Source organism: Dermacentor albipictus, unplaced genomic scaffold (assembly GCF_038994185.2).
Source record: "Dermacentor albipictus isolate Rhodes 1998 colony unplaced genomic scaffold, USDA_Dalb.pri_finalv2 scaffold_22, whole genome shotgun sequence".
In the NCBI taxonomy this organism is placed as follows: domain Eukaryota; kingdom Metazoa; phylum Arthropoda; class Arachnida; order Ixodida; family Ixodidae; genus Dermacentor; species Dermacentor albipictus.
The window spans coordinates 2809833-2826305 of NW_027225576.1; the positions used below are offsets into that span (position 1 = coordinate 2809833).

Here is a 16473-nt window from a genome sequence, read left to right on the forward strand (position 1 = left end):
AAACGACTGCCCGAATGTATTGGATTCATTCGGACGTAAAATGCAGCCGGCAGTGACCCACGGCAACCCGACGCGCCGCCACGTTCACGTAGCCGCTGAGGCCGGCATTGAGCAGAGTTTTTCATCCTACCAACGCCTGGGACCGCTGCGATCGCAGCGCGTGCATACGCTACCATAAGGCTTTCATATTCCTCGCGTTTTCATTATAACGTGGAAGAAATATTTACGCGACACGTAACACACTGGTAAATGAATGCGGTGTTAGAAAGTAACGTTCTTGTCTATAAAAATTCCCGCCCTCCAATGAGGGAATGGAAAAGGTACGTTAATTATGCTGATGTATAGTTAATAATTGAATTGGAAATTCTCCTGGGGACCTAATATCTTTGGTTGTATCCTAGATATTGCATATCTTATTTTTGGAGCTTGACCAACGTTACTTGGTACTCCCTAAAAAAAAAAGAACACTTAGCATATTTGACTGGGTTAATTTTGGCAGAATTACAGGGGGCACGAAGATAACATTTTCCATAAAGAGGCTTATCAGTAGTTGAAGTGATGGACCAGTTGGTAGCGAGGATTGTAGAGTTACATACTGAGGCTTTCTTATGCAGACAATTGGGGAGACAAAAATGGCAATAAAGGCATAAGTGATGCGTACTGATCCGTGAAAATAAAAGCATAAAGGACAGATTACGGGCTTGTTTTATTAGCTGGGTTGTAGATTACACAACATTCACACACTACTTGCACCATTCATTTGCTCTGCCGTGTCTCCCGATTTATTCTATTCTTCCTTGTCTCCCGATTTAATTGACTCTTCCTTGTCTCCCGATTTAATTGACTCTTCCTTGTCTCCCGATTTAATTGACTCTTCCTTGTCTCCCGATTTAATTGACTCTTCCTTGTCTCCCGATTTAATTGACTCTTCCTTGTCTCCCGATTTAATTGACTCTTCCTGTGCCATTTCTTCTTCCTGGTCGTCCGATGTCATTTGTTCTTCTGTTGCCATTGGCTCTTCGCCTTTCGATTCTTCAGAGATTGGAGGAGATTGAATGAGCTGCTCCCAGCGCAGCTGAATGATTTTGACGGCGTCTGTGAATACTTCAAAGAAGTAGGGAAGCGCCTCTGAGACCCGACCGTAATAACCTAGCAAGGCGGGAAACTTGGCTATGTCGATGAAGCCGTTCTGGAAAAGAGTAAAAATTGTAAGAGAACAACGCCGTTCGCACTTCCCCTCATATCAGCGAAGTAGTTCATCGCGCGTGGAATCGCATTTTCTATAACAAACATTCACTGGCCGGAACATGGCTTCGTTGCGCGGACGTTTTCCCCGTAAAAAATCTACGCCTCTAAACGGTAGTAACAAGCAATGGAGCAAAGTGTAAGGACCGTCTGAGTGAGTTATAGTTGCATACCTGTAGGTACTAGCGAACGCAAGGAAGTATTCTACACGAGGGAACGGAAGGTAGAAATCGTGCGAAGGAAAGCTGGGAAAATGCGCATTGGAACCGGCTTTGGAAGTTTCTCGGCCATAGAGTGCAACGCTCCGTTTTGACTGCTGCATAGAAGATCGTTATGCTAAAACGCATAGATCGAAAGAGCACCGTTAAGCCGAATGTGCCGTAGGCAAGAAACAATGCTGCACCCACATCAGTGTGAATGACAATGCAGGACGAATGCGCAAGTTGTACTTACTGTGAAAGCCACAGTAAGGTTGGCGATGATGTACAGATCGGCGAGCGTAAGGTTGTCACCGGTTGCGAACGTTCCTTCGCCAACGAGATGATCTAGCCCTTTAATGACGGTCTCCTCGAACGCGGCTATTTCCATTGTGGTGGGCTCGCTGTTGTCGCAGAAGATGCGGCGCTGCATAAAGACATCAAACACTACGAATGAACAGATTACGTAAAGAAAGGCTACCGGTACTTAAAGGGAAGCTGAAGAGTGACGAATTCAATAAGACGCTCATATAAACGGATGCGGGAACCTTATAAACCATGTAGGTAAAATTTGTTGTTTTTTTTCAATTAGGAGCGAAGTAATCGTCGGTTGAAATTGCGCTGTAGCTCCACCCCCCGTTGAGTGTGCCAGCGGAGCGGAGACCGGAAACCGCGGTGTTGTGACGTCAACTCTGTTTCGTTCCTTCGCAGCGTCCGCGACCGTGCCTGACCACGCTTGTTTCTGCGTGCGTGCCATCGTAATCTGCTTCGATCGACCCTGCATTCCTTTGTTGGTGCGTCTGCGTGTATGCAGAGTGGTAATCAACGTGAGCGGTAGTCAACAGATGGTCACTACACGTACTGCATGAACCGGGAAGCTTTTCACGCGTTTATACCGTCTTTGTAGATTGCCGACAGCTTTGGACAGCGCACAAATGCTGGCGATCGCATCCCCGCTTACGTTCCACGAGGAGGCATGCAGGAACACAACACTACAGTTGCTTGACCGGAAACGAGCTCACTAGATCGCTTTGCAAAAAACACTCACCAAAGAGCATTTCCAACACGAGGAGATCCCAAGACTTTGCTTTCGTTGGCGTCGAAAGCACTGCTCGCACCAGCATGGTTTGCTTCTTCGAGAGGCCGGCTCTTCGCAATCGGCTCGTACATGTAGGGAGTAACGCCGAACTCCTCAGAAAAACGCAGTCTCTCTAAATTTTCCATTACCGTCGCAGAAAAACAGCACCAAACTACCTGGCATCGCGCTTCATGTGTAACGGCAGCGGTCGGTTACTGGAGTTGACGTCACGAGGCGCACCGACCAATCACAGGCGGAAACGAGACGCGCCAGCTGGGCGTGTCCGCTGGCATCGCGCTTCATGTGTAACGGCAGCGGTCGGTTACTGGAGTTGACGTCACGAGGCGCACCGACCAATCACAGGCGGAAACGAGACGCGCGAGCTGGGCGTGTCCGCTCCTGCACTTTTCGTCGAAATAAAATATATTTGCGCTTTCTTTCGCTCAATTTCGATACGATATTCGAATTCGGAGGGTTGAAAACCATTATGTACAGATGTTCACTCATTTTTTCTGGAAAATCTTGCAGCTTCCCTTTAAGAGCACACGGAACGTGCAACGATAATCGCCCGCAGCGTACCCGAAGATGTTGGAACTTCAAGCATATCGATTCAGGCCATATTAAGGACCGAGTCTAGACTGGAAGCTTAGTAATATTACCTGACCAAGTTTCGTTATTTTACAAGGAAAATACCACACAGTGAATACTGCTTCAGCTACTTCGTGGTGTCGACAAGCACAGTGATTTTATTTGTCAATGCTGTAGGCCCCACCAGGCCTATACAGGACAGGGCACAGAAGCATACATATATCAGAAGGTACCATTCAACTTAACGACTAGTCATCAAAATAAAAGAAAACTTAGATTATCAGACAATGACTAACAATCAGATGTAATCAATGGTATATCAACTTGAACATATTGAAGCACAGTACAGAAGACTGAAAAGGCAACTTCAAAGTAGGTGAGACGAGCAGTGATGCAACGCGGAGAACAAATGTGACCATAGGTATTGTTACATTACAGCAATGTCACTTGCTCATCTGGAATAGACAAAAATGAGCACGCTTAACAATTAATGGTTGGTGTAAGGTATTGTCACCTACAACGTGCACCAAACGCTCGTCAACACAGGAATTACTCCAACTGAAAATAGGGTTCTAAACGTGATACGAACGTATCGACCGTTCCGACGCTCACTAAATCATTGGCATGGTATTTGACGCTTCCAAGGATGCTTGAATGTGTTACGACATGAAAAAAAAAACAATGGACGAATGCATTTTCTGTGATTAGTCCTAAATATTCCTACACGAGTGACGATTCATAAAATTGAAGTATCCGTCCTTATTCATTGAAGCCATGATGCGGAAGCAATTAAAAGAAACGGTAGAGTATTTTAGTTCTTGACGGGTTCCGGTGGTTCTAACTGAAAGCTCTTTTCAAACGTAATAAAATGGATGCCTTCACCTGTAAGGTGCGTGAGCAACCGACAGTCAAAGTAAATCGGCGAGGGTGCTCCGAAACTTCTGTTGGAAAAATCCGTAGGTTGCGTGTTCCAGCTGAAGAGCATACTTACTAGAATAACTTGGCCTAACGTTAGAACCTCTTGAAGCGACTCTCAACGAATCGAAAAACTGCTCTTGCAATAAAAGCATACCAATGAATAACTTTCAACCCCTAAGCTTCCCTTCAGAATATTTACACACTGAGCCGACTGTGGGCGCTGAAGCTCTGACAAAAGTGACGAATTGGCATTACTGTAAAAAATTGCGCAAAGTAGGAAGACAGGGCGGACACACGCTTTGGTGTGACCTACATGCTGGCTGGTCAATGAAAAACAACGCGCTAACGAATGGAAAACTCGCAAGCACTCGCTTCAAAATGACACACAAGGATAAGAAAAAGCAACAAAACTCATGCGCAAGCTCTAGATGTCGGGGGGGGGGGGGGGCAGGATTAACACTGCGTTTTCCAGCACATTCACTTAATTATTTCACAGAATTAGCGAACGGAGGTTAACGCACGTGTTGCCATTGATCGGTATTATGTTTTCTTTCTCAATTTACGTATCTTTTGTACTCGTGTGTCAAATTTCTGAAGTGAACGCTCGTATGACCCTTTTCTCACCGTTTGCTCGTTTCTTCTTTCCCGGCCGCTCTCTGAAGCTATCCCATGAGGATGAATAGTATTCAAAAGTAATGTTCTTTCAAACCGCCATTCTGTGTGCACATAACTTTTTGCTATGCTCCCTACTGCAAAAGAACTGCGTCTTCCAGTGCGAAACCAGCGCGTATTTTTTTGACACTAGAGATGCTGACGATCGCTGCGGGACTCGCTAGGACACCAGTGAGAACGGTGGGTAAGAGTTGGGTCACACTGAACGAGACGCTGGTTCCACTGCCATGACGCTGGGGCGGACTGGTTTGTGTTCTACAGGCGCTGGTTCGCACTGGGAACTGCGCTGGTTGTATTTGTGCCGCGCTGGTTCCAGTGTGAAAGGACGAGCGCTGCTGAATATTAAACGCTTTATACAATTTCATCGCGTGATACTAGTCTCTTGTCCTAAATAACGCTATATCTTGGGGTCATAAAACTATTTCGTGTCGAAGATTGGAATAAAGGTGAGTGAGCTGCCCTGTTTATGCATGCACATTTGACACTGAAGATCACTTTCGCTATTGGCACTTTCCCTTTTGAGTGGGTGGATATCTAAATTCTTCAACAAAACCACGCAACCGCAGAGAATGCCTCGCTTTTTAGTAGTTTGGAAGTAACCGATCACTGCTTCTTGTTGCCGCTGCCGCAGTGTTGTGGAGTGAACATGAAATCCAGAAGTCGTTCAGACGCGCTCGAACTGACCCCGAGTTCGAAGGGTACCGCTGATTGATATTACCGCTCTAATAACGAAGCTGAGGCGATTCTTGCGCTACCACTTTCCCTATTGCACTGAAGGTTCTGAGGCTCAAATACACATTTTAGCTTTCGCAAGCTGCCCGCGCCGAGATTTAAGGCTAAACCCCGTGAGCGCGATTGTGTGCGCGACAGCGACGGATCGGGCCGTCGTGTGAACAGATCGCTCGGTCTTGTCGTGCGATCGCTCGGTTCTGCAAATCTAGAATTCGTCGCCCGGAAGTGCTATGAGCGTCGAGCCAATAACGCGAAGCCGGAACTGGATATATATAACTCAAGTACTTCCGATTGTCGCACAAAACTAGCAAACGATTGAATTTTTATACCTGGATAAGAACCTACTGCAAGACTTTCAGAAATATGTTGTGCTGCTTTTTACAATGAAATATATCAACTTAAGTTAACGAAGTACGCGGCACGCTAGTTTCGGCGCCTATATTGCTGCGCTCATACTGGCAACACTGGGGAGACGTCGCTCGAAGTCATCGCTCGCATAGGGTGTACAAGACTTGTAGGCGACGAGCGAACGCGACAGCCATCTCCATCGCGTCGCTTGTCGCGCGACAAATCGCCTGCATGGGGTGTATACTTAACACGAATAAATCACTATATTTCCAGCCACGACCACCAGACCCAGCTCCGGGCCGTCCAGAGGGCTCGCGAAAGGGCGGAGGTTCACGGGCTTCCCGTCCCAACGTGGGTGCGGCCCGCGACCCCTGCCGACCACTAAACCAAGAATGGGTGGGGAGGGGTTACTCAGGACCCAATAAAGTTCTTTCCTCCTTCAGCTTTCGCTTTGGTGGTCTTAAACCATTTTTCCTCGTCTATAGTGCCAGCACAAGTGATGAGCGCCGATGTGACGCGTCATATATGTGTGTTGTCGCCGAACGCTGCCAGCAGTAGCCTGCGCTTCTGAAGGAGAAATGACTAGACAGACGTGTGGATTGAAAGGCATCACTGAACTAAGAAAACGGTACGTATTCCTTCGTGAAGAGCAAGAATCGGCTATCGAAATCGGCAGTAACAGCCTATACAGCTTCTCCTGGGTGGGCGGTTCATTTAGTACATTTTTCGAAGTTGAAGTACTAATCGTAAGTGTAAAATCAATGTTGTGGCACATCCAAGCACACTACTGAATACAGACAGCAACTTTTTCTTTGTGGTACAGGCGTGAGTTTTGGCTGCTGGGTGATAGCTCATCTACCATCTCTGTGCGAGACTTATCTGCGATACCAAAATTGTTTTGGCCCGTCCACGTTACCGGCACGCCAACTCGCCGGACGCCGTTTCTCTTCGCGGGCCGCCGTTCGACGGTGGTTTTGCTAGCGAACGGCAAGATTTGTTTGCCGTAGAGAGGATGGGCCGGGACCCATTTGTGCGGCAGCCGTACAGCGAAGTGCCCAATCAGCGACCGACTCTGGCACCGGCGGCAGCCTCACCGCGGCTGATGGCTCGGCCGCGCCGATATCGTCGATAGGCCTTGTCTTCACTTCAAAGCTAAAGCGGATGGCGCTTCGGAATGAATCACCGACGATTACAAGCCGCAAGAATACAAAAAAATGCGCTAATATTAGCGGTGCCGTCACCGGCTGCGACATGGCTGCGATGGGAGCACAGCCGAGCCGGTCGTCTGCCGTCGGTGGCCGCGCACTGCAGCCGAGCTCGAGAAGTAGTACCCGAGCTCTCGTTCGTGTTTAACGTCTGACAGTGAATATCGCGTTTCATAAAATGTACAATTTGCGCATCACTTTACCTGGCGGAAATTTTGCTTGGAGCAGAAGCAAAATGTTTGCGACGCCGGTATCGGAGGCGCGCATCTTCGCGGCCGTCGATTGGCCCGTCCGTGCGGCCGGCGGTGCTCCGGACAAACTCCCGTCTACTTTGGCCACCTCTCGCACGGCAGACGTTTTACAGCACGAAGACTGATGCGCCGTTACGGCTTGTTTGCCGCTGGCGTGGACGTGCCTTTTCTCGATCGTGACATAACAAGTTACCCATGTATGCCCATATGTTAGCGTTCGTTCCTCTCAAAAATATAGCCAGTAAAACATACGATTTGTTTGCGAAATTGGGAATTTAGTAATTACGCGGAAGTCGGATGACCGACAGACATGCCCAGCCACCTCGCTCTACAAGGTCTATCTATCGAGAAGAGACTGCTCAAATGTGTAGTTTGGTTGCTACCTTTGATCCTGTACCTGAATGGATTTCGCGTCTGGGCGCATGTGTTTGCCAGAAGCTGGAACTTTCATTGGACAGCATGCCATGTGTGCATTTGGTTCTCATGTATGTTCAAATGTAATCCAACTGGCTTGACACTGCTCGTAATTCCATGCAATAAAGCAAAATAAAAGCTGGCTTGGCGTAGTGGTAAAGTACCGGCTTGGATCTGTAGGTCCGACAATCGAATACCTGGTAGAGGCATTTTTATTTTGACTTTTTTTTATTGAACTAAAACGCTGCTGCTTTCAGTATTCAAAAATTATATACGGTGGCCAGGCACCGCGTATTTAACGCGCTAGAGCTGTTGTTCACACGAGTACCCAGCGCCTCCCAGTACTCCAGCGCACGACGCTGGGCCCAATAATCCGGCGCGGCACTGGAGACTGGGTTTTGCAATAGGGCTACCCTCGACAAGAGTCCAAGATCGCCGTCGCGTCATCCCAGAATCGAAATCCCTCAGGGAGCATCTGTCTGCGTAGCTTGTGAATGGTGAAGTGCAGAACGAACATTGGGCGAAAGACCACGTCTAAGATTTACGACGGAAATACGGATGTGCATCGCATTTGCTTGTGTACTAATTTAAGGGCTGCACGATTGCTTCGCTTCACGCAGATTAGGAAATGTATGCGGATTTTTTTTTTTTGGGGGGGGGGGGGGTTCTACAACGTTACTCGTGCCTGCAGCTTCGATACTTGCATTGGACTTGTCAGCCAGGAGGCTACCTCTGTACTATTTTAGAGATTGCTGGCATATTCCGAGTTTTAGAGCCTGATGTACAGACAACACAATAATTGTAGGGGAGCGAGCGCTTCCGAAAATTTTGCGAATGTGTACAGCGTAAGAGGTCAGATACAAGAGGACCGTGCCAAAAGGACTTTAGGCCGAAATACCTGAAGGGCACCGGCCGCGTCAGAAGGGAAGTTTCTTTCCGCGGTTTAACAGACAGTACGATGTGAAAAAAAAGGGGGGGGAGAGAGTTCGTGGGAGAATTCACACGACGCGTACGCCATTTTGTAGTCCTATTCACGCATTTCGCCCATGCTGCTAGAGATAAGAGGATTTAAGTAACACCGGGCTTTTCACCGCGCCAGCCGTAGTACAATCTGGCGATCTGGATGACGTCAGCGCAGATCTGCCAGTGGCGCCCTGAAAACGCCGAATTTGCGAAACTCCAAGACAGATCTTAACAAAGTCGAATAAGACTGCTGAACTAGGAAGCCAACGCGCATTCTCAAGTAACTCGTGCTCGTGGCGGCAATTCCAGAAGCAACCTCCGGCATCTCGTGCGATGGGCCTTTCAACTTAGAAGAGAGGGACAGTGCCATCGTAAACATTGGAAAAATAAGGAAAAAATTCCAAGCCCAGGCGGCGTAGAAACGCAACGTTGCATGCACGTAAGAGCCTTGACAACGAGTGGGTCACGGGGGTAAGGCGAACGTGCCACACGTACGAGTGAACGACAGCGTACATTTCTGTAATAACTGGGGTGTCAGAAATTTTGTCGGGTAGTAAGCGCAGAAGGGTGTACGAGGATATTTTGAGTGCTTACGAAAAATTCCACAACATGAGGCCGGATAGAGCTGGCGATTGTGGCGAGGATCTGGTCGATACGGGCGCGCAGTCTCGGGCTCGGGGGGTACAGCTGGGACTGAGGAGCATACTTGCTGAGCAGGTAGTAGGCGATAGCAGTGCTGTGGAAGAAGTGTTGACATGAGGTATAGGTGTCCGCCATAGAGAAAGCGTGCATCAGTGAGTACCAAATGCCGAACACTTCGCAGCAGCAGGCGCGTACAATTCATTTTAGTAAATAAAATTCTTGGCTATCATAGCCAGGAGTGGAAGAAATATTCATTAGGTAGGACAAAAAATCTAATAAAGTGATAGCGCACAGAGGGGCATGTTGTCTCACCCTCGTCCGTGATGTGCGAGTACATTTTTAAACACTGAAAAAGCCACTAATGAGAGTACAAATACGCAGTGCCTGGCGAAGACAGGAAGAACAAAACGCCGGGCGCATCCTGTGGGCTATGTTTTTGGAATCTCATTTCCATCTGGCGATTTGAATCGGGAATCCGCACCAATTCTGCAACATTGCAGCCAGTTTACATGAAAGCAAGGCTTGGAAATACATTTTATAATAGTCGCCCTGTAGAGTACGAAATAGGTATAACCACGCGAAAGATTGCCTGAATAATAATCCCATCAAGAGAGCTTGCGATTGAGTTTGCGATTGTTACAGGAATAGAACAAGTCCTCGAGGGCGACATTTCTATATTTTTTTTTATTGTAATGGCATGCCGACAGGACTTGCCCGGGATGCGGCGGTCCCTTCCGTGCGGCAACTATTGAAAAAATGTGGAATTTAGGTGATGGCAAACCATACGAGTTACCTCTCGTGAACGACGAACCCACCATCCTCTAGAGTGGGCACCTTGAGGAAGGGATTAAGCTGCAAGAAAAAAAAAGTCAATGCGATCGCCATAGAATGGGAAGTAAACAAATATGTTGTGAATACCACTCGGAAACACCTCGCTCAACGTGAAATTGTGCCGCTCCAACACATTTGACAGAAAGCCGTCTATGGCACATGTCGCATACCGAGAAGTGCAAACGACGCGCTTTGAAAGTACTTGTGTGCATAAAAACACGACTTGACGTGGTTCCACTGCCGAGTCGCCAGTGCATATCAACGCAATCTGCATTCGCTTTTACGAGAAATTGCGTACTCACGTTCTAAGCAGCTACTGGGCGAAATGTTCACCGCGCTTACTGCGCTCATGAGAGCCACGAAGCGTTGACGCCGTGTTTATGGCCAGCATGTGCTCGCGTTCTAAACTGCGCTTCGTGGCCTATTGACGACGTTCCCACTCTGCTCGACGATTATGCGCAGCCTTTGCATTCTACGCAGGCGGAAGGTGGTGCTAAAAACTTTATTTCGTCAACAGAAAGGAGTTGGTTGGCTTAAGTGGGCTTCCAATGTGCGTGAGGTGGCCGCCCGAGGAGTTCTTCCACTGCCACCTGGTATGGTCGTGAGACCCTGTCTGTCGGCGACTTGCAAAGGCTGCGGTTGAACCACTGGGTCCGAGCCGGACACTGCATTATCTACTGTCACAGAGAGCGGTCCATCGTGAAAGATAGGAGGCAACCCTCGGAAACAAGGCGCAAAATGAAGGTCCGCTTCAAAGTGGTGCGAGCGCACAGGCGCAACGAGCCAGCTAAGCACCGCGACATCTGAAGGCATGACGGAAGGCGTACTCTGCGGCTGGGTGATCACGCAACAGCCCCTCCAAAACCGCTAAGAAAAAAAAAATAATCGTGCAGTGTGGAGAAGAAATCGCATAGAAAAACAATACCGACTTGCGCGATATTAAAGTAACACAACCGTCGAAAGCTCGTAGTTAACGCACGCTCGTTATGCGCTTCGTGAAACGCATAGAACGGTTTCAAGCGCGTCTATCAGTGATTTTCTATGAAGCACCAAGGATCGAGGCAGCTTTAATTTGCCCGCAAAAAATTATACATACTCGTAATGACATTGCAAAATGAAAGCCTTTGCTATATTTAGTTCTACCTTGATAACGCAGAACTTCACATCCTTCGCGTAATGCCACGCAAGAGAAGAATTAGTGCTTAGCAATTAAATACATTTGGTAATTGAAAACAGCCCTTGTAATCCCGCTGCCCGGTTCAGTTCCGGAAGAAAGGAAAAACCAGCCCGCCTGGCTTTCGAGCACCTCTATTTGAAGTAACAGTACAGTCGTGAAAGGCAAGGATACATCTATATGCATAGTAGTGAGCCAGCTAGCTAGCTTTTACAGCAGAAAACAGTCAGGAACATTGGTACTGAAGACAAAAACTGGGGCGCTATTCTGGACATTCCGCCATTTTCTTCGGTGCGTGACGTAGGCGCGACGCAAACAAAATGGCGCTGGTGGCCCAGTTTTGCTTACGTAACGTGACTCCAACTTGACGTTTCGCCTAAGAAACTGAAATGAAGACACTGAATGTAGCGTTATCGGTAAAGCAAAACAGTTTTGCGCCGCAGTAAAAATAAAGCGGCTATCTCAAAGCGTATGATTGTTCCGTCGAAAACGCTTCGCGCTTCCGTCGTCTGCTACGTACAAGCCGTCGTCTGCTTCAATAGCTAGGATGCGTGTCCCCGGAAAATGCAATGAGTCATCGCATGTTGGCGCCAACGCGCTTGTTTTCTTGCTTGAGACAACATACGCGACCTACCAGTGGTGATGCGCGCACGTTCTAGGCCACGTTATCGCTATTTCGTGAAATGTAAGTGACTCAGCCCGACTCGGCTGGCTGAGAAACGGCCGAATATCACCGATAGCGTTGCGGGCGCCAGAGATAACCACTAGCGCGAAGCAAGCGCCGGCGCTGCCATCTCTTGTTCATTTCGCTGGTTACTCGCACCGCGGGAGGAAACTTCAAGGCGCCGCCTTGCGTACATTTCTTTTTATAAATTAGAAAGAGGTCGTTGTCATAACGTCTGATTGTGCGAAAAGGCATTAATCTCGATTACAATACAAATGCAGCAGTGAAAAGTGGACAACATTGCTGAAAGTTTGCTATGTTCAACAAATATTATTTTGTATAAACGCGTTCTTTAAAAAAACGATGGCCCAAAACACAAATGCCAGCACCAACCGAGAGCGATGCAAATACTATGAGCACGCGTTATGAACAAATGATTTTCGTGGTGCCAAACGACGGGGAAAATGTGGCAATACGCATTCCTCTGGGCTGCCACTGCATATGGCTGCCCATTAGCATAATTCGCGCGGCTCGTTGCAGCAAAAATTATGGCGGAAAATCTCAGCAATGGCGGCCCTGCGCAACGTCACGCATCGTCGAAATGACGTTTACGAAACAGCCCTTCCTGTGACGCTCCTCACGAGATATTCCTTCAGCCAATCAGCAAGCTGGCATGGCGCATATCTTGAATCGCCACCACATATTCGCGCAATTGCAGATGTATTGCACTGGCTTCTGCACGCTACCGCTCACATTCTTTTTGAAGCCCTAACATCACGATATATCTGCCAAGGACCAAAAAAATGTATTAGTCCATAAAATTTGCAGCTCCACGTCACGTTTCGTCATCTTGATGAAAACACAAAATTGCATTTTGCAATACTTCCGCTTCCCAGCACAAATTTCAAAACACGTGACCTTTCGACAGCCAATCAGAGAGTAAACATGGCGGATAATGGCGGCCGTGCAGCCGCCATGCGTGTCCAGAATAGAGCCCCTGAATGCTAGACGTATATAAGTGATAAGAGATGTACGATACAGGCGAAGCGCTATTACTCGCTGGGATGAAGTTGTAGACTAAAATGCTTGAACTGTAACGTAATCGCGAAGGACATGGAAGCTGTACGTATTCCATATAGCGGAAACGTCGATCCTGTGGCATCTTTGTCGAGTCCAGGCGAGTACGGCTGCAGTACGCGCAAGCGCACAAAGCACAGGAATGCAAACGCAGCGTGCTACGCTTGGTGTTTAAGAAATGCACCCGCCTTGCGTTTTCCGTGAGGCCCCATCGACCACATGAATTCGTTACTACAACATGCGTGCGAATAAACTCCATGGCAGACGCAAATGCAGAGAGACGATAGAAGAATGTAAAGTGCATTGCATATGACACCTCTTTCCTGCATGTACTCTGCAAATTTCTGTGAAGAGTAACGTTTGCTGTCGGACTAGTTGGTACATAGTTTTCAGAAATGGTTTTAGGTGGAAAAGAAATGAGACGCCTGTCCGTCTCTTCCATTCTGTTGTCCGTGTCCTTTTTGCGCCTAAAACCATGTCTAATAATATTCTGCCAACAGGACCCCGCATAGTGCTGGCAGGGACTTTGAAGTCCCTAACCGAACCGCTAAGCAAAAGACGTTCACTTGGGATGGAGGTGTACGCGACTGCGTGGGCAATCACCAATGTCGCGGGTTGCGGCCTGTGGAAGGCGCCGACATGTGCGGTCGATGTTCCCAAGCTAAGAAAAATTCGTTAGTCCCGTATTGTATCCATTGGACTAAGTGCAAGTATTCACGGTGATGTAGACGTCTTCCGCGTCAAGGTGAAAGTGATGAAACAAGGAGCGACGTGTGGCATCGATCAGCCTAAAATAAATGAAGCATGCGATACTCGTAAAGCAAGGCTGTGCTTTCATGACGACAACATAGTCTGCGGAACCCTGGCTTGGCTAGTTGTACATTAAGGACTAATTTAGTTGAAATGATGGGGAACCGAAGTACCCGATCTATTTAGCGTTGATGGAGTTGCACAACGAAGCGCAAGAACGCTCGTGTACCGTACATGGGGTGTACGTTAAAGAACCCCAGGTGGTCAATGTGAATCGGTAGTCCACCACCAAGACTTTCCTCATAATCAGGTCGTCGATTTGGCACGTAATATCACTGAATTTAATTTGTAAATTGAACGCCAGGTCACAAGGAAATCAAGTGTACTGAAGCTGCAAACAAACAGGTGGCATCGTACGGAGATAAAACAGTCAGGCAATAGTAAAACGTCGTTCATCTTCTGAATAGCCTCGAGACTACAGAGGTTCAGCTTGACAATACAAATGAAAGCAGTTTAAGCCTAGAGAGTGTTGCAGCCTTTACTGGAAGTTCGCAAATGCAGATAAAGTGAGCGAGACCTACCGCAACTGCAAACAAATGAATAAATTAAGAACCGAATGGTATCGACTGCCGAAGTGGTACAGAAGCCGTTGGTGTTTGACCTTCTAAATACGCTAGCAAAGGGTGCCACAAATAATTGGCGGATAGCATGCAGATGCAGGGAAGAATTTACCCTGCTGATACAAGTCCGTTGCTAATGGCAATGACGCCGAGGAGAAAATGTTCACGCAGAAAAATCGAGTCCAGTGTGAAAAATCGATGGGTGAAGGAAGAAAGCACGACACTGAACCATTTCAGAAGAGCACTTCTGAGCGATTTTGCAGAGGCGACCATAGCAATGTTGTTGGCCAACGTCCCTTGGGAACGACAGCATCACAAAATTTTCGGGCTACGGCCAAGGTTACCGAGCAGCAACAGTCTACCGTGAACGTGCCAGTTTTATACGCGAAAAGTAAGGAAAATGCAACCGGAAAATCACGTGCACATTTGCCATTCGATTTACAGCGTGGAACTAACTTATGCGGAGTCTATCACCTGATCAGTACATTCTGCTAACCACCCCGCTAGCGAACGGTTCCCGGATGTACTACAGTGCTCAGCGATCGAAACGCGATAGCCGAAACGTATGGCTCCCGGCACTGTTTGCGCTACCAGATGAAGCTGGGGCCCGCCGAGTCCATGCATTTGGCATACAACTAAAGCGTGAACCTTTACGATGCATTGCGAGCGTAGTTGGTCCCCCAGCAACCATCAAGCGCTCACTGTTGCGCAAAGAGCGGCAGTCATCGTGCGGCCCGATTGCCGCGTTTGACTCGCTGAGCACTGCGCGCGGCACCACCTTGAACGCCAACAATTAATAAAACATGAACAAGACGCGCCATGTAAGAGTACAGCGGTAAACAGTAACGAAAGCGGCCACAAACCTTCACGTATTCGTCGTCGAGGTGTTCTTCTTTAGAGAAATCCAGATTCCTGACACATAGATCGATGTTAATATGTTTCGCAACTGAACGGACAAAGCCGCAGGACGGGCTTGTGGGAACGCTGTACAGGTTGGCAGACATTGCGGAGGAACGAAAAAGCACAGCACACCTTCGCGTACTACGTCCACAAAACTAAGTGTGAAGCTAAGACAGGGCGCGCGCTTCTCTTTAAGGGAGCGTGTGAGGGGGCGTTTACAGCGGAGCCGCGCGTGGTGCGCGCCCTCCTGTGTCGCCGAATGATTGGCTTAGCTACGTGAGAGGATGATCCTGTGCTATTTGCTGTGACGTGCGGCATATGTCATTCAAGCTGTGGACATGATGGCAGCAATAAGGCGTGATAAACACGGGAAAGTGTACATTGTGCATTTTTGAAATAGAATGGCGTGATAACGGTTTAGCGAGCTATTCGGGAAATTTTTGTTTTGAAACAGCATCAGTGCACTTCAAAAGAGACTAATCATTCAACTCATATGCTGAAATCGTGTCTGCAATAATGACAGATTGAGAGGCGCAGCCGTTTAAACAAAGCAGACTCATTCACCCTGCATTATTGCTCTAAAGAGGCTGTGACATCATCAGTTTGCTATCGCTCTTGAATATACGCATGAAGCATGCTCACAAGTGTCGATTCAATAAAATGAAGCCTCAGAAAAAAAAGTTGATAGTCACTTTCGCAAACAGTAAAAAGTGTGAAGCCTACACGCTCACGAGGCGTTCATTAAGTTACATTGATATTCTCATTCGGATGCGTTGTTACTTCCTATCACTTGTTTTCTCTTTACTTGTTTCTATCTTTTTTGGTCGCCTAAACATAACCACTGCTTGTGCGTTAGTAATGACACGTTATAACGGTCGTGACAAAAACATGAAGACGATTAAGACACATTAGCAGGTTCACTGAATGTCCTTTTTTTTTTTTTAGCAGTTTCATCGACATCGACGGGTTAGCGACATTGGCTTGTGTATATGGAGCCCTCTACTTTCTTGTAGCACAGGCAGAATGAGAGGGACACGGAAAGGCAAATTAGACAAACACACTGCGCTAACTTTCAGCATCTTTATTTCCAGTCCTCGCAGGCTACTTATACTCCTCAAAACGTCCTAAGACAAGTGTACATTGCTCGGCAAACAACAAGACCGGGAAAACCACATGCAGACACCTTTGTGGCTGCACTGATTGT

General features: G+C 47.7%; 1 protein-coding gene across 1 annotated transcript; it reads right to left on the reverse strand.

The window, feature by feature from the left end:
- Window positions 1-687: 687 nt before the first annotated feature.
- On the reverse strand, window positions 688-15440 carry LOC135915754 (glutathione S-transferase 4-like). Its single transcript, XM_065448876.2, has 5 exons — window positions 15233-15440; window positions 10047-10105; window positions 9206-9347; window positions 1699-1869; window positions 688-1189 (listed from the first exon to the last, which is right to left on the reverse strand). The coding sequence occupies exons 1-5, from the start codon at window positions 15371-15373 to the stop codon at window positions 788-790; spliced, it is 915 nt and encodes a 304-aa protein (XP_065304948.1). The 5' UTR covers window positions 15374-15440; the 3' UTR covers window positions 688-787.
- Between the last annotated feature and the right edge of the window lie 1033 nt (window positions 15441-16473).

Bases quoted from the DNA above. Each gene is read 5' to 3' on its own strand.
- LOC135915754 (XM_065448876.2), bottom strand. From the start codon at position 15,373: ATGTCTGCCAACCTGTACAGCGTTCCCACAAGCCCGTCCTGCGGCTTT. The intron at 10,106-15,232 runs GTTTGTGGCCGC...TTTTTCTTGCAG, and splicing joins TCGACGACGAATACGTGAAG to CTTAATCCCTTCCTCAAGGT. The intron at 9,348-10,046 runs GTAACTCGTATG...CTTCTTCCACAG, and splicing joins GGGTTCGTCGTTCACGAGAG to CACTGCTATCGCCTACTACC.